The following is a 22,875-nucleotide window of genomic DNA, read 5'->3' as shown; positions in this document are numbered from 1 at the left end:
ACGGGTCGGAGATGCTTCCCAAACGCGAGGATATGAGTAAAGCTGGGGAAAAAGAGGCTAGCGCTGCCTGTACTGTATATGTACTTGCAGCGTTTGGTGCCTAACCGTCCCGGTGAGTCCGCACGGTACGATTGCGGGATGTCCAAAGTCGAAGGCCAAGAGAGGCGTTGTGGAGGTTGTGGGGCAACTCCTTACCCCGCGCCCGTCCTGGTGGCCAGCCACAGAAACTGGACAGACAGGAATGCTGACTGGAGCCGTCCATCCTCCGGCGGGTCCTTGCCGAAAACACACACACTAGACGACACAATGGAAGGCGTGTATGGAGACGAGCGAACTCGGGCCCTCTCGACTGGTAAGCTAGTCTTGAACAAAACAGAACGTTCACCGCCACCTAACCGTTGCCCATTTTACGTCCGATAGTGGACATTTTCATAGTCGATGTCGAGCCGAAACACCTTAGCAAGTTGATGAAGTGAGTATGGAGAAGACGGGATGGTTTACGAGACTTGTCTAGGCAATGAATGCCATGTCCCGGCCACGTCCAGCGCAAAAATGTTGACGAGAATTGGCGCGATCGTAGGGCAACGGGGAAAGAATTCCCCTTATCAGGTCTGGACCACCTCAAACGGGTGCGGAAAACGCAAAGCGAAAATGGTGCGCCTTGTAGGTTCAAGTCTCTCGCTTTGGAAAGGCTGCTCCAATTGCTCAAGCAGCTATAACTGACCACGGTTCTGTTGCGCCCGCAGGAAAGCAAACATGCTCCTTCTTCCTTTCCCCAAGAAGCCTCACCACCCAGCCCGAGCTCGAATCCTTCCTGGCCAAACTCGAAATTCCACACTCCCCAATCGCCACGGCACAAGTATCTCGCTATGCAGCGATAACGCGAGAGCAGTTCGAGGAGTGGAAGCAGCTGTGGCCAATGTCGTATCACGACCATGCGATCAAATTAGATGCCCCACCCACCGACGAGGAAATCGCGCTTGCACAGCGATGGATGCGCGAGGTTGTACAGCTTGCGAGAAGCGTTGCGATTGAAGATGAAGGGAGGGGCTTACGAGCGAATGCCGCGGTTATGGTGGATCCCGCAACAAACACGAGACTCGTAGTCGCGGATGATTGTCGCGCCAGTCATCCGCTTGGACACGCGACGATGAGATGCATCGCTGCAGTTGCGGAGCGAGAGAACAGACGGAGAGGGAATGCGGATTTCAATGAGGATGCCGTTGTTGGCCAGAAGAGGAAGGCGCATGCAGATGATGAAGCGACGACAACTCCCTGGTCATCATCATTGTCGGACCAGCTTGGTGGCGCAGCAGCGACTGCGGGGAAGTCGGGGTACCTCTGCACGGATTTGGACCTATATGTTCTGCGCGAACCATGTTCAATGTAAGTCTTTTTCTTCTTCGCAAAATGATCGGTTTTCCAACGTGCCCGACTTCAAGGAATCCTGAACAAGATCGTCGCAACGAAGAGTACTGACTCTAGCTTCGCAGGTGTGCGATGGCCTTAGTCCACTCCCGAATCGGCCGCGTCTTCTACGCCGTTCGCGAGCCGCACGGCGCACTGGGAAGTGCATATAAAGTGCATATTCATCCCTCGCTCAATCACCACTACAAAGTTTTTCGGGATCTGTGCGGTGGCGAGGCGCGGGATGCTCTGGGTGAACATGACGATCGGTAGCTAGCCCATCCGAGGTATCCATAGACGACAGCAATAGAGCGGGTGTGTACACGGTCGGAGGAACATTCTCCGGTGTGGTGCCAAGGGTGCCGGCGTCATTTCACGCCGAAGTCAGAACTCGCAACCACCACCTCCATAGCCAAGGTTTCCAATCACTCAGTCTGCCTCTCGGTGCTTCTGAGCACTACGTTTTCTTATGGAGCAGTGGGGATAAAGTACATCATATATATATACATGTGATACAAGAGAGAATGATAGTGAGGCCCTGAAGCGACAATGAAGACATGGGGATGATGGGCGCCAAAATTGAGGGGGTTTGCCAGCGGATCACGGCGAAGGGAACGAAAGTCTGCCATGTGCAATCAACGCGGCTTTTCTGGAAAATATGGAGTAGTGTTGATCCTCCCCCGCAGCGATCTCTTCCAATTCTCTGAGATCCTCCTCGGTGAGAGGCGGACCGTCAAAGTGGTCGGGGCGCCAATCGTCGAGGAGCGCCGGCGAATGGGGTGGATCCAGTACTGTGGTGACGACATCGGGGTTTGGTACAATTTCGGAAGCATCGAACAGGTCGCGGAGGATAAGCGGTGGGGGCTCGGGTTCGCTTAGCCGACGGCGTTTCGACGGGGAGAGACTGGCGCCGGATGGTACTGATGTGTCTCCGTCTTGGATCTCAGGTTCGCGACGACGCTTGGGCGGTGAGTGCTGCTGGGTATTGTCATCTTGGTGCCAGTCAGCAGGATTGTTTTGGGTGAGGGCTCCTGCGGATGGTTGCGCGTCAGGCCATTGGGAGGCTACCGCAGTCCACTGGCCGACCAGACTCCCCATGAGCAGCTTATGGCGTTCAACCGCTGTAGCCGGGAGCTGCACTGGATAGGGAAGGCGGTTGAAGTTGTGAGCGATGTAAGTGTCGACACGGCTCAGTGTCGCCCTGACGCCAATAGCTACGATTTCTTGGAAGGGGAATTGTACCCCGCTCACTGCTGGAAACGAAATGCGTGAGCGGTCATGCAACTATAATGAGGGCGCAAGGAACTGGTCTTACATGAAGGTGTAGAATCGAAGGGCTGCAATAATCCGAATAGACAAGCAATCTCTTCTGCACTCGAGCCATCTGCGGTTGGGATACCATTAGGAGTATCACGCAGGGCTCTCCTTTCTGGTAATCGCCCTTTTGTCACAGTCTCCACCCATCCAGCGTAGATTTCCCAGAGGGGGCTAATGGATAGGGGAAACGAAATCAGCAACCCAGAGTGCAATTTCCTTGAAAGATTTTGAGAGGCATAAACCAACCTCATCTTTTCGGCATTCCTCCAGCGCCGACCAAGACCTTGTGCAGTATCACCGAATGGGACAGTCCCGTCTACGGTGAACGGTAACCTGGCGCCATCGAAAGCGTCCCGCAGCTCCTCCATTGTTGCGGGCGCATTCCAATCCAATCGGACCTGGCTCATCCCTCGCTCGATGCCAACTCCATCACCGTTTTCATCGGATGCGAACTCGAACGGAGGGTGATTCATTCGGAGAACCTCCGGCCCAGTCAGCTTCTCCTTGCAAACGTCCAGCGCATTGTTGAAGTTGAGGATGAGTGCGTTGAAAGTGGTGAAGTTACAAGGCTTGTCGAAGACTGGATGGAAAGACAGAAAATATCAGTCGTCTGCGCCTCTCGACAAACCCTCCCCGAGCGGGGACCTACACAAGTGCTGCGGAAACCGCGCCTGAATCAGGGCTGCATTTTCGGCGTACTCCGTTGGAAACAGAGTTGTGATGGAATCGTCGCGGTCTGAAACATTTGGCAAAGAACGTCAGTTGCTGGTCCGGGAGCAAGTGATCAGACCAAGTGATGAGATTGAGTACCCACCAGTTTGCCCAATGAATCGGATTTCTGGGGATAACGAGACGTGCTCGGTGACGGATTTCAGAGTTGCCACTAAGTTTTCATTCGCGTGTCGTAGCTCTTTCAGTTCGCCAGAGTACTTCATGTCCAGCCAACGGAGTTCGGACAGCGGTCCATGTTGCAGCACAAAGTCCAGTCGGAATGCTTGCTGAACCTAACATCGCAGTGGCAGACAATGAGATAGAGGCCGCGACACCGCCATTTTCGAAATGGAGTTCGCAATCCTTACCAGCGTTTTGAAACGCAATGCCGTGATGCCATGACCACTCGAAAAAATGAAGAGTATCGGTAATTGATGCTCTGCTGTCTGCGACGCGAGGTTGTTGACGAGTTCAACGAACCGGGCCTTCTCCCTGTCTAAGTAATCACTGCAAAAGACAAGTTAATACAAAAGCCCCAAGTTCAATATGCCAATGGCGCAATCACCTGAAGGCCTCCTTTTTCTCGAAAAGATCGAATTGGAATATAACGACGCTAGTGCCTTTCCAGACGTCGCGGGACTTCTTCCTTTGCCCGGGGTCCTGCGATTGGAAGCCGCGCACGACGGCCCAACAATCAGCGCCGAGGTTGTTCAGATCGACGTCGTACGATCGTTGTATTTCGTCTTCCTGCACTCTCGGTGAAACCTCGACGGGTGTCCCAAGTTGGCCAAACTTGGATCTAACCCAGAAATTGGCCCGCTGCCTCTTCAGCGAGCATGTTCGATCGATGCTAGGGACCGTCAAGCACACTTTGAAATACACTCTATAGGCGGCCGGGTATTGTCGCTTTCGGAGAACCGGGAACACAGTTTGAGCCACGTTGATTGGCGCGAGGACTTGCCCCTCCAATCGAGTCATCTATACATTGGTGAGTATGTGAGCGGGGAAAAGGTTTCTTGTTGGGAAGCTCCGTCGTACCTCTTCGCTTGCTTTCGCGAATTGCGCCTCGCGCCCTTCGTAGTTGAACATTGAGAAAGACTTGCGGGGACGTTTCAAGTTGCTCCATAACGGTGGCATTTGTCGACGGTTTGCAGGTGGTGCGATCTCAGCCCGCGCGATCTCCAGAAAAGCTTGAGCTGCATCATTCAAAGCGGACCCTCTTGCATCGAACCAGCGCAACTGTTTCACAAAACCTCGCCATATCCGCCGCTTGCGTTCTCGTTGCAGGAACTGCTTCATGGTCACGTGAATGGCTCCGCCCAGGAGATCATTCACCGCCCTCTCCGTGACCTCTTCCATGCAGCTGTCTATCTCAGCTTTGTGCCGCTGCTGGTGGGCTTGAGCAGCCTCCTCCCCCTTCCGCCGCATCGCTGCGCGTAGTGCTTCCGCTTCCTGTACCATGCGAACCTCATCCGCTTTGTGTTGCGCTAACATACGCTCGCGCTCGTTCGATAGTGCCTGTTGCCGTTGAGCCTCCAACAAGGCGGCAGCTTGTTTCTGTCGTTCGATTTCTACTTGCAACCTTTGGCGTTCGAGCTCCATATTCCGCAAACGCTCCTCTTCAGCTTGCTTTTGGCGTAAACGCTCGCGCTCCTGCACTTCTTTCTGGAGCTGCATCGTGTCAGCCGAATGGTTTTGGCCTATTAACGGAGAACCGTTCTGTGTCAGGGAATCAGGTATGCCTACGGAGGGATTTGGTGACTGAGTGAAGTTGGGTGTCTGTTGAGACGCGGTGTCGGATCCCAGGGGTTGAGCAAATCCTGTGAACCCTTGGCTCTGCTTTTGCTCCAAAAAGCTGAATGATGTTTGAGCGGAGGTGTGATTGCCCTGAGCTTGCGTTCGCGGCAAGCCAAATGTCGATTGTATGAATGCCGGAGGACCGAAACTGGGCACAGGGGGGGTGCTCATAGACATTGGGCCGTCTGCTGGTTTGCCAAATGCTGGCGGCTGTACCGCCGGTAAGCCAAACACTGTAGGTGGTGGAGCATTGGGAACGTTTGTTTTCGGGAGCGACGACGCCCCGGGTCGGTTGAGACCTTGTGAGCCGGGTTGTCCAAACATGGAGGTAGCGTTGAGGCCATTCGTCGACCTAGTTTCACCGTCAATGACTTGACTCCATGACTGAGTCTCCAATTTAGCCTCGAGAAGTCTTTGTGCAACTCTGGGCTGCAACGACACTCGTTTGTTGTCTAGTTCGTGAAAGAATAAGCATCGTGCCCATAGAAAAGATCAGAACGGACGTCCGCAGCTCTAGCCTCACCTATGAACTTTCCCGGCACCATCTGTGACTTCCCATCCGCTCCGACCTGCTTCACTTTCCCAATCGATGCATACACCTCGCCATCCAGTTCCGCAGTTGGTATCTCATAGTAATCGATATCAATTTGTGCATCCTGCTGGTTGTCATAGCCAAGACGGTGCACTAAACTGGTTAAGGATGTCCACGTATCGGGGGTTCCTGGGAAAACGTAGATAGCGGCGTTCATATGTTTGAACGCATAGCGGCGTACGACGATGAAGTGGGGATGTGCGGCGCAAGCCAACAGGTAGGGAGTCTGTGGGTCTTCAAGGATGTTGAAGAAAGTAGCATATGCCTCCATCCGTCCTTCACCGGCCAACTCGGCGTTATCCATCCCATCGTCATCGTCGTCATCGTGATGGAGGTCCAATCGTGGCATGAGGCCTCGAAGCTTTAATGCTAGCTGGATCGATGGGTGAAGCATGAACGCGGTGCCACGGAACTTGTTTTCCATCGCTGATTGAACATCAGGGTTGAACGCATGATGAAGTAAGTAGTAGGCACGGAACTCTGCTTCGTTCGGCATCTCCTGGCCATGTTCCCGCAGATCATCGTAAAACTCGATTAAACTCTGCAGGGCTGTGCGGGAACAAAAGGCGTGAAACTTCTACATCCTGAAACCCAGCAGCCGAAGGTTGGAGTCACGTACTCTTTCCCAGCTGCTCATACTCTTGTTTGATATCGATTTTTTCGCATAGCGCCTGAGAGCACATAAGATGGTACCTTGCAATGCGCTCGAAGAGCGAAACAGCTTCGGGGCCTCGCAGGTTCTGCAAGGTTATATCCTTCCGAATCGCGCGCATTCTGTCACGGATAAATCCGTAGGTCCTTTGGAGGTCGTATTGTGGAAGCAAATCGTGGATTAGGTAGTCCAATGTTCTCTAACCAACCTCGAACGTCAGTACCAGATAAGGCATCCAACGATTCGAGGAAATGTAGCCTACATTCAAAACTGCGGGCGGGCGAACATCGCAAGGTAGTGGCTGCTCATCGTCCGCTGCAGATCGCCGATATCGCTTCACAGCCCTTGCGTGGTCCACCTTCTCCGTATCCGGTATCTGCATGAAACTTCTCAGTCGGTGAACCTCCGGCTACTCAAAACGTCGACGCGTCCCGGACCTTTTCAAACTCCATAAGCCCCTTCTGGAACTCTCGCTCGTGACGTTCATACTCGGGACACATGTCAGGACATTCGCCTACAAAGTCCCTAGCATCTTCCAAGCGGTACTTTCGAGCGGGGTCGTCCATTTTTCCCTCCGCAATGTACTTGGCCATCAGCGCTGGACGTTGTTCCTTGAGCTGGAGGAATAGAATTAGATCTCATTGAACGAAGCCTTCATAAACGTCCAATTGTGTCCACGAACTTGATAGTATCGGTTGTTTTCCGGCTGGACGTTGAAACGATCTGCGCGGCTAGCGGCGTTCGGACTGCTTTGGGGACTCGGCGCCCTTGAATCGTCGGGAAATGCCGCATTAGGTATCTCGTTGCGAGGAAAGATCCGGTAGAAGACGACCCTATCACGTACGTCTCCTGAGCTGCGGGCACGCTAAGATTTTGCCTCACGGGATTCTGGCGTGGAACAACTTTCGCTGCGAATCCTGGTGGTCGAGGGGCGGACACTCGACTGCCTTCTCGTCGAAGCATTAGAAGTTCAGGTTGGGGGTTCCGCATGTGTTCCGCGTTCGATTATCTGGAGGTTGTTTACCTGAAATGGCTGGACTTGCCGTGGCATTGCTGGCCGGAGTCGACGACCGCGGAGCGGAAGGCTGGGCGCCAAAGACTTTCGAGAAGTTCCCTCCCCTCCCTCTGGATGTGGTTGCCGGAGTGTTCCCACCACCACCTCTTGTCGCACTTCCAAGAACTGCACCCCGCCCTCGGCCTCTGGTCGGCACGCCGTCCCGAACCCATGTCATAGACCCTGGCGAAGTCCCTCGACCCCTTCCGGTCCCTCTGCCTGCTGTCGATGCCACACGCCCTGCAAAAGCACTGCTCACCGACCCCTGCCCGGCTCCGACGCTCCCGAAAGCGGAGGTGGACGGCTTGGCCGGCGCTGTAGCCGAAAGTTGGGCGAAGACTGAGTTGTTCATTGCATCTTGTGGCGAGGAGACGGGTTGTTTGAAGGACCAGGCGAAGTCTCCGCTCCAAACCGCACTACACTGAGAAGCGATCTTCAAAGATGGCGTCTGTCGAAAGTGTGTCGAGTCTACAGTACGAGGGGTTGAAAGCAGGGTTGAAAGCAGTTTGAAAGGGTTCTTTCGCGTCTTCCGCCATCTGCAAACAATCACCAACAGGGCATCCGGTCCCAGATCCGGTCCTTATCACTATGGCTTCCAGAAGAGGGGACACCGCAACCAGCTCGTCCCGCAACGTATCCCTTGCTGCCTCAGCAGACAATGCAGACGTCAGAGAGGCTGTCACAAAAGGTCTGGAAAAAGTGTAGCACAGCTGCGACAGTCCGCCCTCGCCCAGCGCTAACGGGGGTGCAAACGCATTGGTTGGAAATATATAGCAACGGCAGACCTGTCAACTTTCCTCATATCTCTCGCCAATGAGTCCTCGCTCGGCTTCTATCGCATAAATGAGCACGCTCATCGGAAGGTACCCGCCTTGGTCCGCCGTAAGGTTCGTTACACAGTGAAGCCAGTAGCTTCGACGATTCTTCCTGAGGAATGTATGTTCTCATCTTCTCCTTCATTCTCACGACATGAAGCAAGAGATAAACCAGCTAACAACGGCCGTAACTAAATCGCGCGCGTCAGTCGCTGAAGCGCAGGGGATTCTGCAGAACATGCGGAAAATCGAGTCTTTCGGAAGGTGTGACGAATATCTAGCGAGGATCGCCGCTGCACGGGGGTTTGGCGGGGTGGGGATGAGTAGGGAGGGCGGAAGTGGGAGTGGGAAGAAGGGGACGGTGAAGAAAGGGAGATGATCGATTGGATTGGGTAGAGGACGATAGCGTCGTTGGAGTCGGAGCACCTTTACAAGTAGCGTGGTTTCATCGGAGACTGGGCACCACAAGCGCTATGGAAAGGACAACCCCACCGCAGGGTGTGCCCTTTGACGACGATAAGGGACGGTTTGCGTCGCAAATCCGACCTCGGTCGCCGTGCTCTCCCCGCGGCGGCCGTTGGTGCGATCATTGCAATGCGAGATGTGTTCCGACGCTGGGTACGACAGGACGAGGTTGGCAAGGTTGCGGATCACCCGATGGACGGGGGTTCTGAGCGTGAAGCACGTGAAGACGGAGAGACATTGTGGCATTGAGACGCACCTGGCTCGAATGTCAATATGTGAAGACATGCAAATCGTTTCTCACCCAACGGATCCGCCATGAAGAAGGTCAGAAAAGCCCGGTCACCCACATAGGCCCAAAGTACAGTACATCCAGAACATTCCGCTTTGACATTCAAAAATGTTGTACAACCAACAATACACTGCACAAAAATCTTCCACTGCAAAGTGACCCCTCCTCGCGGCGGATCCGGTGTTCCTGCCTCCGAACCCCGCCTCAGGTGTGACTCCAGGGGACACACTTCCGGAGGCGGAAGGCTGAGGGAGATGGGGCCCCAAAGGAAGGGTATATAAAATCACAGGCTTTCCACGATGCATCCTAGGTTTGTTCGTCTCTCAGAGAGGCTTGGGAGTTCTATCGGAGCGCTCGCAACAAGGGTCCATCTGGGTTGAATAACCCGCCATGTCCGTAGCCAAAGTAGGCCAGACCGCCCACGGAGATGATGCCGAAGGCAACCAGTGCGAGAAACTATTCGAGAGAAGGGGGATGAGCGAGGTGTCGTGTCAAAGCCAACCACCGCACAAAGGACCAGTAACCCTGACACCAACCTGATACGACGTCGACTTCTTTCCTGGCGGAGTAGGCGGTAATGGTTTCTCGCCCACCTTTGCGTCTACCACAGACTGCTGCCGCGCATCGTTCAGGTTCTCCATCGACTGCTGCCCCAGCTTCTTAGCCCTCCTCCTCGCCGCCCGATCCCGTTTCGGCGTTGAAGCACCCGACGGCGGCGACATGACTGACGACGGTACAGCCGACGCCGCAGTCGCTATGGACTCGGTCTCATTGGCAGGACTCGTATTCGCCGAATGCTCCTTCTCCTCCAAGAGCCGTTCCTTCTCCTGCCGTAATTGCTCAGTCTCCTTTCGCAACTGCTCGGCCTCTTTAAAGAGTTTATCGAATTGCTCCTTTTGTTGTTTGAGCTGTGATTCGGATTTCTCCAGGGTCGCTCGTAGGGATGTCATGTCGGTGGTGAGCTTCTGCTTCTCTCTTGTAAGGGATTCGTAATTTGTTCGGACGTCTTCGAGCTCCTTTTGGACGGCTGTCAGTTTTGTTGATGAGCTGGAAGACGCTGTTGCGATTTTCTGTTGCTCCTCGTTCTTCTGCAATCATATGAAGGTGCCAGAATGACTAATCGATTCTCAACGCGGACATTGTAATTAAATGACGAGAAGTGAAAACAAACCTTTGTCAGCTGGGTGACTTCAGCCATAAGTTCTTCCAGCCTAGTTTTCCACCCGGCAGCTTCCTCCTGATGCCCTTTAACGGCTTCACTGTTCTCATTCGTCAGCCGTTCCACCTGTTCCAGGAGATCCTTTTCCCGCTTCTGCAACGACTCATTTTGCTCTCCACGCTGCTTCAAAGCGTCATGCTTCTCCATCCAAGACTGAATCTCGGCTCTGGCGTCCTCTAACTGGCGAGAGAGATCCGCGGAGGCGGCAGACGCGTCTGCGGAGAGCGTCACCGTGCTTCCTCCGTGCACGTTGGCCACCAAGCTGTCTAGAGATGATTTCAGCGTTTGCAGTTGTGCGTGTGTCGCATCCGCCGTTTTTAATTCTCGCTGTGTGGGGTCATCATCATTAGAGGCTGCTTTACTTTGAAACGCATGTGGTGCACATGTTGCCGCTTACATCCATCATCTCGCTCAAGCTTGGCCTAGTCGGTCCCCGGGAAGTGTGTGATCCAGCGTTTCTAAAAATGAAACAACCGAGTTCAGTACGGTTTCACCACAAACGGAACGACTTCTGCCATACGATTTGGAGGGCTCGGACACACCGAGTGACGGTGATGTCGATTGTTGCATGCCTGATGGATCCAAGTATGATACCTTGCAGGACACTTTTTGATAGATGGCTGAGTGGGAAATACATCAGGTTTGTGAGTGTCTAGGTATCAGGTTGCGAGAGCTACGCATAGAGAAACATACCCGACCCATCTTCGTTATTTATATCTATGCCAAATTCAAGGCGGGCACCCTCTACTAGTTCCACAGGCTCACTCTCCTTCCCTTCTTCGCTGAGCCGTTTTCCGTCGACGAAGGTTCCGTTGCTCGATTTTACGTCTTTGATCCACACCTAATCCCATCGTTAACGTTTGAAGTCTCGTTAGATGCCAAATTTGGTAGCACGGATGTCGACTCTGCTGCCCAGAGTATCTGGCCGACTCACCTTCCCATCCTCGAACCATATTTCCGCGTGATTCCGACTCAGGACTTTGGAGTCAAATATCCCGTTCGTTGGTTCTGGGCTGACTTTTGGACTGATCTTCCTCCCGATCTTTACCGGCTCGAACAGATCCACTGTCTTTTGTGTAAATGTATTGTTCAAGGACACCAGCACCAACCTGCAGGAAACGTTGAAAGGCCAGTGTGGTAACCGGTTAGCCTGCATAGACAAGTCGTCGGCTGCAAAAGCGGCTTCCAAGCCAGCGTCTCAGCTCCGAGTAGACCACTCTCACTCACGTTGGTGTGCTGGCCAAAGCCGAGTTTGCATAATTGAACGTTTTAAGAGCCCGTTTGGATGCTGCCCAGATTCAAAGCGCGGTAAGTACAATCTCAAGGCGGGCAGGCTGCACGTTATCGACTATGCAACGCACCTCGCTGTTTGGCGCTCATGCCACTCCCGGCATAGCTTCCCGCGCCTCCTCCACCTCCGTTCCCGACATGCTGGGCTAGCTCTGCGCCAGCATTCCGCCCGGCGGTGCCGTTCGTGGTTGAGTTGAGCGTGTCCAGAGAACCGCGTGATTTGCTGTGTATTGACATTTGCTCCAAAACGTAGTTGCTTGTCCTTTGCAATACCAGTACAGACCGTGAATACCGACGTTGCTATGTCTCTGTGACTTCTGGGTTGGTTCTTCCGGGTTGCTTGGGGGATCTCGTAGTCGGTAAAATCGTAAAGCGTCCAAGAGCAGTTCTGCGCAGAAGTCAAAGCGACCGCAACTCGCTTTGTTTGACAGCGGTACGCGTTTTTGAAGGCTGACGCGCAGGGCCCAAATGTGCGGGCGAACAGACAGGACACATAGGAGTCTGCATAGGAGTTCTTCGAACAGGCCGTTGATGCCTGGTCCGGCTTTTTCTGATTGCCCCATGACTCAGAAGGTACTCCTGGTAAGAGTGTGGTAAGAGTGAAGGAGCGTGGGGCAAACCCGTACTCTATCTGCTGGCTGTGAGGGCGTCTCGGTCAAATTGGGGAAGGCTTGATGCGCCTGGATGTGATTTCAGAACTCGTTTGGCACTTTGATTTTGCGGACACCCTGGCTATCCAAAAGGCGACGGAAAGCATGCAACAGCAGTGAAGTTGAGGCCCTGCCGTTCCATCTGATGCATAGACCAGAAGCAGTTGAAGTCCATTCGTTGAGACATTAGCGTATGATCAGAGCCTGATGGCCTCCGGTTAGCTGGTAGGATAGCAATATGGGAATCAAAACGAGACGACTCCCGCAGAATAGGCAAACGGACTATCGAGCATGAGTGAATGTCCACTCGCAGTTTGGCATAGCAAATGCACATCACACCGTCCGAAGGTATGGAAGGGCGGATGTCACTGGATGACACCGATGCCATGTCCGAATCGGGAATGCGAGCGCGATGTTTAGACCAGTTGGCGACACGAACAGGCAAATCTCTAACGAAAGAGATTAGCGATGCGAACATTATGGACCGTGAGTGGAATCGTGAAACGGCAATCAAATTTTCTTGTGACGATCATTACGCGGCCTAATCAAATTGTTTGCCCCCTCCCCACGCGGTTGCACATTCCCTACATGTGCTTCTGGGCCGCTGTCCCTCCACACTTTCAAACCGCCAAATACCCCCAACTGCCAACCGCACATCTTGCTCCTATATCGTACTGTACTTTTGGGACCCTGCACACAGTAACGTTCTGTATTGTACTCAGCGCACGGTTCTAGAGCACAGCGTAGCCGGTGTGGTCGATACGGGACATATAGCGTCGGCAAAGCGGTGTTCAAAGTACAGTGCAACGTCACAAGTTTTCCCTGCCATTGCAAAGATGGCACCTCCAGAGGACCTTATGACGCAAGTGCAGCCGCCTACGGCTTCTTCAGGTTCAGCTACCGGTGCCGACAACGCTGCATTGGGGAGTATCATCACCTCAGTCCAACCTTCCAGCGCCAACAGTGAGTTTTCAAAGGCCTTTTCTGTTGCACGATCATAAACTCGCTAAACATCCACCCCACCTTTGCAGGCACTACGTCCGCAGGGAACGCCACACAGCCCAAAACCACACAGCCGGAGGCAATCTCCCCTCCAAATACTACCGCTTTCCCTTCTTCAACTACCTCATCAGCAACCGCTCGCGCATCTACAACGACACCCTCGGAGGCATCCGCTTCCTGGTTCTCCTCTCTATTTTCCTGCTGCGGCTCGTCAGCTGCGCATAGCGAGATTGATGTACAAAAGGATCGTCAGGCAAAGGACGCGGCTGCTGATAAAGCTGCGCGGGAGGAGGCAGAGAAGAAGTCGGCGGCCGCGCGACCTGCTAGTTCTCCGGCCAGGCAGGGCCCGCGGAGACCAGAAGTGAGTTGTTGTTTGCAATGCGGCGGAATGTGAAATCTCACCTGAGGAGGGGTAGACACGCGGCGCTATGCGCTCGTCTGGGAAGCTGTGGTGCATGCGTTTCAACGATTATTACGTATATTCATCTGTCTCTTTTCTGGATGAAAGTACACAGGAAAGCCACTTCTGGCCCCACTTGCACCAGAAGACGTCGGCCGGAAATGCCTGGTGCTAGATCTGGATGAGACTCTAGTTCACAGTTCCTTCAAGGTATTACTAAGTTGGCGCCATCGGATTGACGACTCGGCTAATTGTTTCTTCCTTGCAGGCTGTGGCGCAGGCGGATTTCGTTATTCCTGTAGAGATTGATGGCCAATACCATAGTGTATACGTGCTGAAGCGACCTGGAGTCGATGCATTCATGAAAAGGCTAGGAACTCAATTTGAGGTGGTAGTTTTCACCGCAAGTTTATCAAAGGTTTGTTTCGTGATTCTTCAGCATGCCAGCTTGGTGATAATGATGTCTATCCCGTTTACTCACCGGCTTTCAATCTCGACTGTACAGTATGCTGACCCCGTTCTCGACATGTTGGACAAGCACAAAGTTGTGAAACACCGGTTATTCCGTGAAGCTTGCATACATCACAGGGGAAATTACGTCAAGGTATGTATCGAAGGACAAACCTGCATCCATCGCATTACCTCCCATCAATCCAATCCATCTGACGATTCTTTCCCACTGCAGGATTTGAGCATGCTTGGCCGTGATCTAAAGGATGTCATTATCCTCGACAATTCCCCAGCCTCGTACATTTTCCACCCCACCAACGCTGTTCCCGTCTCCAGTTGGTTCAACGACCCCAACGATTCGGAACTTCTCGAACTTATCCCGTTCCTCGAAGATCTCAAACAGATCGACGATGTGACTGTTGTACTGGACGCAGCAATGGAGGAGAAACTCGCTGCTGACGAGCGGCCGGCACCAGACTCCGCCGATGCAGCAGGGGAAGCCAGGCGGTTGTCGGTATCGAAAACTGTCGGCAGCCCGCCGATGCAGAAGGATGCCGCCTGAAAACCCCTTGCCGCAACATCCACACGCAATTCGGGATCCGGGGCGAATATACCACAAAACGGCGAAAAAGGCTGTTCCTTTTTGTTGTAGAACTACCCATCTCCGCCTTCCTCCCCGACCTTCCATCGACCTCCTATCGACATTCGTCCACTACCCATTTCCGCCTTCCTCCCCGACCTTCCATCGACCTCCTATCAACATTCGTCCGCTTCTACATACCGCGCCCTGCCTGCGAGAAACCACACCCACCCACAACGAAAATGAACTTTGTCGGCACGCGTATCAAGTTCTCTAGGAAGGAGCCGGATATTTTATTGGGTATCTCTGGTTTTGACCGAAAAAGTCTCGCGGGCCACCACTTGCTGGTCGTTCGTACGGGTTTGTTACTCCACCCTTGCTCTGTGTCGTCTATCTACGTGTCTGTTTTGCTATATACTAGCCGCACATTTTGGTTGTTTTGTTGGGCTGGCCCCCCTCCCCTCTCTTTTTTACCCTTCCCCCCTTTTTTGCATACAATTGGTCGCAAATCGGGATGATGTGATGTGTAGGGTATAGTTGAGGAGTAAAACGAAAATACAGTGCTGACTTATCTTTTTGGATGCTCGGGCGGCGACATAGGTTCTTGTTTCGTGGGCCATGGTTTTGCGCAGATTTCGCATGGATGGTGGATGTCTGCTTACTACTTGTCTGTCTAGAATGCGGTAATATCAAAGCAGGTGCTCAACACCTGCCCTCTAAGTCTAGAACTAATCTACTGCACCGAGCAGGACGGCCTCGACTGCTACGTCCGCTACCAATGGTCTAACTCCACATCCGCGGGTTGTTGATATTTAGCTTCTCCGAATAGACGCTTCTCGATTATCAGGGTCCAGTAAGGCAATCGCTCCAGAGAACAAAAAATTCGTTCGTTAGCAAATTTTTCATTGACCGCCTTCACCAACGGCAGTAACTCTTCCGCCGCCGCTTCATTCTCCTCGTCGTCTTGGCTGAATGGGGTGGTCCACAGTTTGAACTGGAGTTGCGTATTCTCTCGGAAAAGCGAATCCTTCGGCGCCGGCAATACCGCTTGCAGAAGATCGAAAATGAGAGAAGGGGGGCAACCGTATCCAGACCGCCGGTCTATGTAGATCGTGACTAGACGATTGTCTACGGTACTTGGAAGCCTAAGAAGACTCCAAAGCTGGCTCACTTTCATGTCGGGCCAGAAATTGAGGGTGATGTTCGATAGCTTGGGAAGCTCACTTATTATCGAAGCGGCGGCATCGCTCAATGCAAAGGTGGATGGAGGCGAACCACGGGCATAATGTATGGTTAACTTTCTCAGGTCCGGATTGTGATCCCGTAGGGTCGGCCAGAGATCGTCGAATATTTCTAGGTATGGGCCGTCCTTCAAAATGAGAGTCGCAACGATCACGTAGTATCAAATGCTTACCGTTCGCAAGGTCAAACCTGGCTTGAGATATGCTGAGCTCCAACAGATTGGGGCAAGCCATCAGGCCCCCCAACAGGCCATCTCTGGTGAGTTTTCTACCTTCCTGTCCACGCAACGCCATGAACGTGAGGGATTTCATCTTAGGCTTCGGGGTCCGGGCAAAGGCCAACATCCGCTCAGCAAAGTCATTTCCTCCCGTAACAGGAAGGATAAGCTTCGACCAATCCCACTCCTCCTCCCATTGACCGATCCAATCCACCAACGTGTTAAATGCGTCGGCAGACAGGTTCCATTCTGGATGTGAATAGTACCGCCCGAAACCTCCCATGGAGCTGCAGACAACTCAGTCAAAATTCTGAGATACCAGTCCTCCGTCTTTGCAGGTGATGATTAACTTAACCGCGGACAATATTACATGATCGATGTCAGGAGATCATCATCTACGACCAAATCCGAGTCTAACTCCAATTGACGCACGCCTCCGAAACCTGCCGAATGCCAGCGACTCAAAGCTGTCTTGAGCACACCTGGATCCAGTTGAGGCGAAGGAAATAATTCGTCCTGAGACTGCGTTATGTGATGTACCGCAGGGCAGTGCTTTGACGCCGCCTCGAAGAAGGCGTTGGGTGGTGTTTTCGAAAATATCAGACGACGAACGTTGGGAACCATGGAGAGCAGCTGTTCCACATGAGAACTGCCCGTTGTCAGCTGCAAGTTTTCCACTTTGTCCAGTGTTATTGGACCTTGTGGAAAGAAAAAGGGCTCATCTTGCCCATCATTCCAAAAGGCAGCGTAATGAAAACGAGTCCACTTTGCATTTTCGACGAGGTCCCTGACCGTTCCGTGCCAATTCCGGCAGACGCGAGATAAAACGTAACAAGCAGGCAGCTCGCGAAAGGTCGTCTTAGTCCGCCGGTTAAAGTCTTTCTCGCACAGCTTACGCGACATGCGGGCAATCTCTTCGCGAACGATGAGAGTGAATATCTGCGTCCAGATTTCGGGGGGAAGATGCCAACCGACGGTGGGCCTTTCTCTTTCTGTGAGCTTCATTATGTCGAGGTTTGGGTGTTGGTCAAAACGAGGTGATCTGGGGGCGCCTTTGGACAGATGGAGCAGGTACCTAGGCAGGGGGCAGGGGTCGGGAGTGGGTCGGGAGGAGAGAATAAAAGGATCAGAACAATCATGTGACATCCACAGAGTTAATTTCGCTCTCCATTTCTATGCCGCCCTCACAAGTTCCCACTCCATTTTGCGATGCATCTCGGTCCTTTCATCGCTAGCCAACCAAACACTACAGTATAATCCGCTTTCGTCCTACCGCCTTAATACGCCCTATCAATAGTCGGTGTCCGTGTCCGCGTAGGGGACGGGCTTTCTTTGTTGGGAGAAAACGAATGCGTGGTTCGAGGTCTTTGTACACTACAGTATGTTTTGTACTTCTCCGGCTCACCTTTGCCTGGTAGGACACCGTGCTCACCCATAGAGTTGGCCCAGATCTACTAAAGAATCGGGAATCGGGAATCGTCAAAGGTCAGTGTTCGCGCACTGCCTTTACCGTAGCGTGAATCGGCGGCGTGGGCCTGTGTCCATACGAGGCTGGAGCGGTCGGAAGCGGGGTGGACGCCCGACTGAAGCCTGTGGCTTTTTGATTAGTTTAGATCAGCATCTTACTCTCTTTGAGAATTCCAGCCGCACCCATGCCACAAACTACATCACGTCGTTCTGCGACAACACCCCCCATATCGACCTCGAAACACAAAGCAGCATCGCCTGCATTGGATAATGATATGGACGATGCAGATCTCACAACGGCGGTTGTAGGGAGTCCCCCAGTTGGAGGCGTTAGTCCGCCGGTCGTGGAAAACGCGCTTGCTGCCTCCGATGGAGATGATGGCGCGAATGAGGAAGAGCTCGGCGTCGGACGGGGTATCGGACAACCTATGGATGGCATGGAGAGTTCGGAAGAGGATTTGGGTGCCCTTGGGAGTGGCTTCGGTGGATCGAACGAAAGGACGATACCCGCCCGCGGATCTGATGTCGGCACGAGCGTGACAACGGGTACGCTGGGCACTGGGAGTGGAAGCACAGAAGGCCCGATCACGAGACGGCGGCAGTCGCTCGAAACCGCAACCATTGATAAAGTCGTACCGTCGGTCACCAAAGTTGCCCAGGCCAACCTGGCTGAGATCGCTATGGAGACCCCAGATGATATCTTGTTGATCGGATCCAGTAGTGCTGCCGCGCCGATCAATGTGGAGGCCTCGAACTCCCAACCTAGCGGTGGGAGCGATAGCGATACTAGTCCGATTGCGTTAGATCCAGAAGCTGCCCGCGCGCGCTCAGAAGCACGTGGAAAGGGGCGCGCCTTCTCACAGTCCCCACCCACCAACACCCCCGCATGGGATCCGACGTACACCAGGGAAACCGCCTCCACTGACGAACGTCCGGGGCTGAGTCGTGGCGGGTCTAGTTCATCCCTCACTGGGATGTCGGAGGATGTTGATGGTACCTACGCGCAGCTGCTCGCCATGGGCTTTGAGCCGAAAGTGTGCGAAATAGCACTGAGGAAGTGTATCAAACAAAGGAAACAAAATGAGGAAAAACGAATCCAGGAAAGCGAAGCACAGGGACAGACCGGTGGCTCCTCGCCCAAGGTTGGGAAGAAACCAGAGATTCCGCCACCTGTTCCACCATTGTTGGATGTCGTAGTTGCATATATAGTAGAACGAACTGGCGATGGAGATGGTATCCGGGGTGTCGAACTCGGTGCGTCGTCGCCCTCAGCTGGGCGCAGGCAAAGCTCTGAACCCGAAGTTCTTCATGAGCCCGGAGCGGTTCGGGCGCCCACCAAAAGCATCTTGAAAAACAGTAATCCCTCGCTAGCAAGCAATCCGGCAGCCAGCGCGGCGAATCAGATGAACTTCGGCAGTCTTGGTGGCGTGACTTCGGGTTTCTTCTCGAACTTTGCGCAGAACATGGCGGCGCTAGATCATAGACACGCCGCGACCAACACGGCCAACGCGAAGGAGGGTAGCGCGGGAAATAGTAATCCGGCTGGTGGATCGCTCTTCCCTCGCGGGCTGACGCAGATGGGCAAGCAGGCTCTGACGTCCTTTCAGGGCAAAGTGAAACCTCTGTTGAAACAGATCTCGAGCGATTTGACGGATTCAAGTGACGACGAACCTCATAATGGAACCAAGGATACCCGACCGACGCCAGCACCCCCGATCCAGAAGTCTGCGTTCGTTATCGGCGGCTCCAGCGATTCGTTGCAATCCAATGCGTCACGGCAAACGGACGAGACACCACTCTTCACGAGGCGACCCCTATCTTCTGCCTCAAATTCCAGTGCCCCTCCCCAATCCCCATCCCGCGCTACACCACAGCCATCCCCTCAGCGCCCTCTGTCGGCGCACAACCCAACACAAGAAAAGCATGTGCGGTTCTCCTTCCCAGATCTCCGCTCTCACGTGCTTGCCGCACAAGCCAGTGCACTAGCGGACGGTGAGGTCTCCCCCGCACCGTCTAGCCCGATGTCCGTATCCTCTCAAAACTCCCTTCCCCCGATGTCACCTTCCGCGTGGGAGGGTTGGGATTCACCATTAGATGATGGTGCTAATCCGCAGCACCAGCTGTGGTCCCCAGCGACGAGGATGTCAGAGTCGAGTGACTACTTCCAGAATGAGTACTCAAATACGACCGTGGGTGCGGGCGCGGCGTCCGCGTCGCCGATAGTACGACCTGCACCCTCAGCTTCACATGTCACAACACCCGATGCACTGTTGACGTTCTACCAGACCCGCTGTCTGCTTCGGAATGAAGTCATGGTAGAGTCGATAGCAAGCCAGATTAGGAAGTCTGTGCTTCCCAATGAGACGGCAAGTCTGACGGCTGTAACATTCGAGGGGCAGCATGGGGGAGACAACGAGGATGGCGACGGCACGCGGTTAAGCAGCTTATCCTTTGATGGCATTGTTGTGGGACCGAGGAACGTGGCGAGTTTATCGGACTTGCTGTCGACCAAATATCCTCTCCGCAAGCTGAGTCTCAGCCATGTTACCTTGGATGATGAGGTGATATGACGTCTTCGTTGCGCTTTGTTCTCGGAGATTTTCACTAACTCACTCCGCATATAGACCCTGAAGCCGCTCCTTTCGGCATTACTGGCACATGATACTGTTCGCGAGCTATCATTAGCGCATGCCAAAAAGGTCCGAGGCCCTTCGCTGAAGCACTTGGCTGTATACGTGAAGAAGGTTTGTCAATCAACAACGAGCGCTTGTGTTCACGTTGATGTTGTGGTATTGATCTTGTATGTCCAGGCGACCTCCCTCCGCACACTGGACGTAACGGGCCTCCCGTTTGATCAACGGAGCGTCTCATTCCTTGCGCACGCGCTGAAAGAAGGAGCTGCACTGGAGACGATGAGGATGGATCAGTGTGACATGTCGCCATCTCTACTCTCCATTTTCGGTACGTCATACTCTTGCCAAACCCCCTCACGCCAATCTTCAGCGATGCTGACATTCATTTAACGTCACCTCCCAAAGCCTCAGGGATAGCAGATTCCCGGCTCACATCGCTTTCCTTGCGCGGCAACGCGAAACTATTCCGTGACTCGGGATCCGCGCTTTCCCTCCTACTGGGGCCTGGCAGCTCGTCAGGGGCGAATGGGGTCCCATTATCCGTTATCACAACATCGACGTACATTGTTCGAGGGCTTAGGGTGCTGGATTTGGGTGATAATGCCATTGGGGTATGTTGTCCGTTTTCCTCGAATTCCTTAGAGACCCGGGAAGGCGGCTACTGAGTTGTTCCGTTATCCTTCGCGGTATTAGCGGTCGTTCACAGCGTTTCCAAGAGCGCTGAAGCACAACCAGAGACTGGAAGAGTTGTACTTGAGCAATAGCAGAGCACTTGATTCGGATAGCATAGCAGAGCTGGCTGATGCACTGGTATGTTGGCCGTAGAGTCATGAGTATGACCTATATCGGCTTCAGTCGCGTAATCAACTTCTCTCCCTTAGAAAACGAACAACGCCCTCCGCGTTCTCGATCTCAGCGGAGCGTCGCTGGACAAGAACAATCAGCTCGAAGCGGTATGTTTTGTTCCCAATTCGCGGAAGTATCTACAACTTTCGACAATATACTGAAGAGATTTCCTAGGTCACTGCTTTGAAAGATGCGTTAACGCATAACAAGTCGTTGGAGACCCTCAATCTGGCGAATACCGAGCTTACATCAGAAGGTACGCGTCCTCCGGAATCGCATTGGCCAAAGCGACGCCCCTAATGATTTCGACTTACGTCTCCATAGGCGCCATAGCACTTGCCGAGTCTCTTCCTCTAACCCGAAGCCTCCGCCGGCTCGATTTGACGCATAACCCACTGGAACTGGCGGGCGTGATGGCTATCTCGGTGTCCATGAAGATGAACAAAGGAATTGTGGCGTTGGATGTTGCGCCGGTGCTAAAGAAGTATGTTGTGCCTGGAATGGATCGTTACGACGTAAGTTTGCCAATGAACGCCATCATAAACTTTCGCTTCGGCCTGCCAATTTTATGACGTTGATACAACCCCTTCAATCAACGATAGGACGACCCAGACCTAGCACACTTCCTTAACGACATCGATATGTACTGCCACCGCAACCTTGAGATCCGGACCGCCGAGCCATTGACGCCAACAGCGCTCCACAGCGCCTCGCCCATCTCCCCACCACCGCGGGCTGCCCTGGCTTCTGGGGAAATCGACACGGAGCGCTTGGCGAATGATATGATCACGGCTGCGGATGTTGCGACGGTGTTGTTGGAGATGATTGCCGCTGGGGGCGATGCCGAGGTTTTGCAGGTATGATCCTCATTTCCCTGGGAGTCGAGTTTGCGAAGGTTGTGAACTGATCTTCAACACTATTTTGCAGCAATTGTATGACCAAACAAAGAGTTTCCAAGGCGTCCTGGAGAACCTCGTCAGTCAGACGACCGCGAAGCTAAACGAGGACGTCATGAGTGCGTATGGTGTATTCAGAAGAACGTTGTGTCAATGGTGCTCAACTTTAACCCATTCCGTCCTTTTTCGCCAATAGTGAGAATACTCTCCACAAACGATGTTCTCCTCGCCGCCATCGACGCCTACACCCAACACCTCACCACCCCACCACCGTCCTCCCGCCCCTCCCGCGGCGCCACTCCATCCCCCGCACGCCCGAAATCCACCGTAGAAGCCAGCTCCCAACCCTCTTCTTCGTCATCACGGCCCTCTACATGGCATGGTGGTGCCCAACTGCCAATACAGCCACCGTCGGAGTCCAGTCTCAAGCATAAACGTGACCTCAGTCTGTCGAATTTGTCGGATCTGGACCTGCTGGAATCGATTGGGGATGATATGGGACATGTAGGCAAAGGGGATGGCCTGCATGTTCGCCCGCAGCCGAGTTCGAGGATGAATTCGGAATTGGATGATCAGGTGGGTGTCGGGACAAACTCGTGTGTGTTTTGTATCTTGTTTTTCGGATGGCTGCACTGCCCCGGGCCCGGGAGCATCACTCTACGGAAACGGTACCAATACTCATCACACTCTTGATTGGGTTCTCAGATGAAAGAGATCGACGCATTTTTGGAAGACCAAGTATGAAAGCCGCCTTCCATCCCTTTTTTTGGCTGAACCCATCATCGCAAAAGACCGACGCCCATCCGCGACGGACACAATAATCCCATCCACCGCCCGTTTTTTTGGTGACTATTGTATAGCTTGACTTTTAGGCCCCTTTTTTT

General features: G+C 53.4%; 10 protein-coding genes across 10 annotated transcripts; 5 read left to right on the top strand and 5 right to left on the bottom strand.

The window, feature by feature from the left end:
- Positions 1 to 306: 306 nt before the first annotated feature.
- EV422DRAFT_568585 (cytidine deaminase-like protein) lies at positions 307 to 1,680 on the top strand (the record flags this gene model as incomplete). The annotated part of the gene is made up of 5 exons (XM_053072662.1): positions 307 to 352; positions 421 to 472; positions 581 to 654; positions 747 to 1,386; positions 1,494 to 1,680. 5 exons carry the CDS (start codon positions 307 to 309, stop codon positions 1,678 to 1,680), a joined length of 999 nt encoding a protein of 332 aa, XP_052924479.1.
- A 157-nt stretch (positions 1,681 to 1,837) lies between these two features.
- Positions 1,838 to 4,886, bottom strand: EV422DRAFT_99416 (uncharacterized protein). Its single transcript, XM_053074577.1, has 7 exons — positions 4,001 to 4,886; positions 3,804 to 3,942; positions 3,539 to 3,728; positions 3,374 to 3,460; positions 2,971 to 3,304; positions 2,723 to 2,895; positions 1,838 to 2,660 (listed from the first exon to the last, which is right to left on the bottom strand). Exons 1-7 carry the CDS (start codon positions 4,411 to 4,413, stop codon positions 2,008 to 2,010), a joined length of 1,989 nt encoding a protein of 662 aa, XP_052924478.1. The 5' UTR covers positions 4,414 to 4,886; the 3' UTR covers positions 1,838 to 2,007.
- On the bottom strand, positions 4,109 to 5,653 carry EV422DRAFT_99618 (uncharacterized protein). The gene has a single exon (XM_053074578.1). It carries the CDS (start codon positions 5,554 to 5,556, stop codon positions 4,414 to 4,416), a length of 1,143 nt encoding a protein of 380 aa, XP_052924477.1. The 5' UTR covers positions 5,557 to 5,653; the 3' UTR covers positions 4,109 to 4,413.
- Positions 5,654 to 5,684: 31 nt separating this feature from the next.
- On the bottom strand, positions 5,685 to 7,215 carry EV422DRAFT_497673 (SAC3/GANP/Nin1/mts3/eIF-3 p25 family-domain-containing protein; the record flags this gene model as incomplete). The annotated part of the gene is made up of 5 exons (XM_053067963.1): positions 5,685 to 6,373; positions 6,444 to 6,675; positions 6,739 to 6,862; positions 6,924 to 7,093; positions 7,159 to 7,215. Coding segments are annotated over 5 exons (1,272 nt in total), but the record flags the coding sequence as incomplete, so codon positions are not given.
- Positions 7,156 to 8,034, top strand: EV422DRAFT_99726 (uncharacterized protein). The gene has a single exon (XM_053074580.1). It carries the CDS (start codon positions 7,506 to 7,508, stop codon positions 7,953 to 7,955), a length of 450 nt encoding a protein of 149 aa, XP_052924475.1. The 5' UTR covers positions 7,156 to 7,505; the 3' UTR covers positions 7,956 to 8,034.
- A 1,141-nt stretch (positions 8,035 to 9,175) lies between these two features.
- On the bottom strand, positions 9,176 to 12,072 carry EV422DRAFT_533661 (uncharacterized protein). Its single transcript, XM_053070613.1, has 8 exons — positions 11,680 to 12,072; positions 11,546 to 11,606; positions 11,253 to 11,427; positions 11,012 to 11,159; positions 10,839 to 10,938; positions 10,716 to 10,776; positions 10,271 to 10,645; positions 9,176 to 10,187 (listed from the first exon to the last, which is right to left on the bottom strand). The coding sequence occupies exons 1-8, from the start codon at positions 11,843 to 11,845 to the stop codon at positions 9,591 to 9,593; spliced, it is 1,683 nt and encodes a 560-aa protein (XP_052924474.1). The 5' UTR covers positions 11,846 to 12,072; the 3' UTR covers positions 9,176 to 9,590.
- A 1,711-nt stretch (positions 12,073 to 13,783) lies between these two features.
- EV422DRAFT_497676 (HAD-like domain-containing protein) lies at positions 13,784 to 14,672 on the top strand (the record flags this gene model as incomplete). The annotated part of the gene is made up of 4 exons (XM_053067965.1): positions 13,784 to 13,870; positions 13,929 to 14,078; positions 14,166 to 14,264; positions 14,346 to 14,672. Coding segments are annotated over 4 exons (663 nt in total), but the record flags the coding sequence as incomplete, so codon positions are not given.
- A 1,354-nt stretch (positions 14,673 to 16,026) lies between these two features.
- Positions 16,027 to 17,222, bottom strand: EV422DRAFT_533645 (uncharacterized protein). The gene is made up of 2 exons (XM_053070612.1): positions 16,115 to 17,222; positions 16,027 to 16,047 (listed from the first exon to the last, which is right to left on the bottom strand). Exon 1 carries the CDS (start codon positions 17,152 to 17,154, stop codon positions 16,516 to 16,518), a length of 639 nt encoding a protein of 212 aa, XP_052924472.1. The 5' UTR covers positions 17,155 to 17,222; the 3' UTR covers positions 16,027 to 16,047; positions 16,115 to 16,515.
- A 402-nt stretch (positions 17,223 to 17,624) lies between these two features.
- Positions 17,625 to 21,621, top strand: EV422DRAFT_99053 (uncharacterized protein). The gene is made up of 8 exons (XM_053074574.1): positions 17,625 to 20,177; positions 20,241 to 20,360; positions 20,427 to 20,577; positions 20,655 to 20,860; positions 20,943 to 21,059; positions 21,131 to 21,202; positions 21,286 to 21,351; positions 21,420 to 21,621. Exons 1-7 carry the CDS (start codon positions 17,802 to 17,804, stop codon positions 21,292 to 21,294), a joined length of 3,051 nt encoding a protein of 1,016 aa, XP_052924471.1. The 5' UTR covers positions 17,625 to 17,801; the 3' UTR covers positions 21,295 to 21,351; positions 21,420 to 21,621.
- A 1-nt stretch (position 21,622) lies between these two features.
- Positions 21,623 to 22,727, top strand: EV422DRAFT_99044 (uncharacterized protein). Its single transcript, XM_053074573.1, has 3 exons — positions 21,623 to 21,952; positions 22,023 to 22,110; positions 22,188 to 22,727. Exons 1-3 carry the CDS (start codon positions 21,737 to 21,739, stop codon positions 22,682 to 22,684), a joined length of 801 nt encoding a protein of 266 aa, XP_052924470.1. The 5' UTR covers positions 21,623 to 21,736; the 3' UTR covers positions 22,685 to 22,727.
- Positions 22,728 to 22,875: the final 148 nt, after the last annotated feature.

The sequence above is a fragment of the Fimicolochytrium jonesii genome (genome assembly GCF_025526975.1).
Source record: "Fimicolochytrium jonesii strain JEL569 chromosome Unknown EV422scaffold_16, whole genome shotgun sequence".
In the NCBI taxonomy this organism is placed as follows: domain Eukaryota; kingdom Fungi; phylum Chytridiomycota; class Chytridiomycetes; order Spizellomycetales; family Powellomycetaceae; genus Fimicolochytrium; species Fimicolochytrium jonesii.
This window is presented reverse-complemented; position numbering and strand designations above follow the sequence as displayed.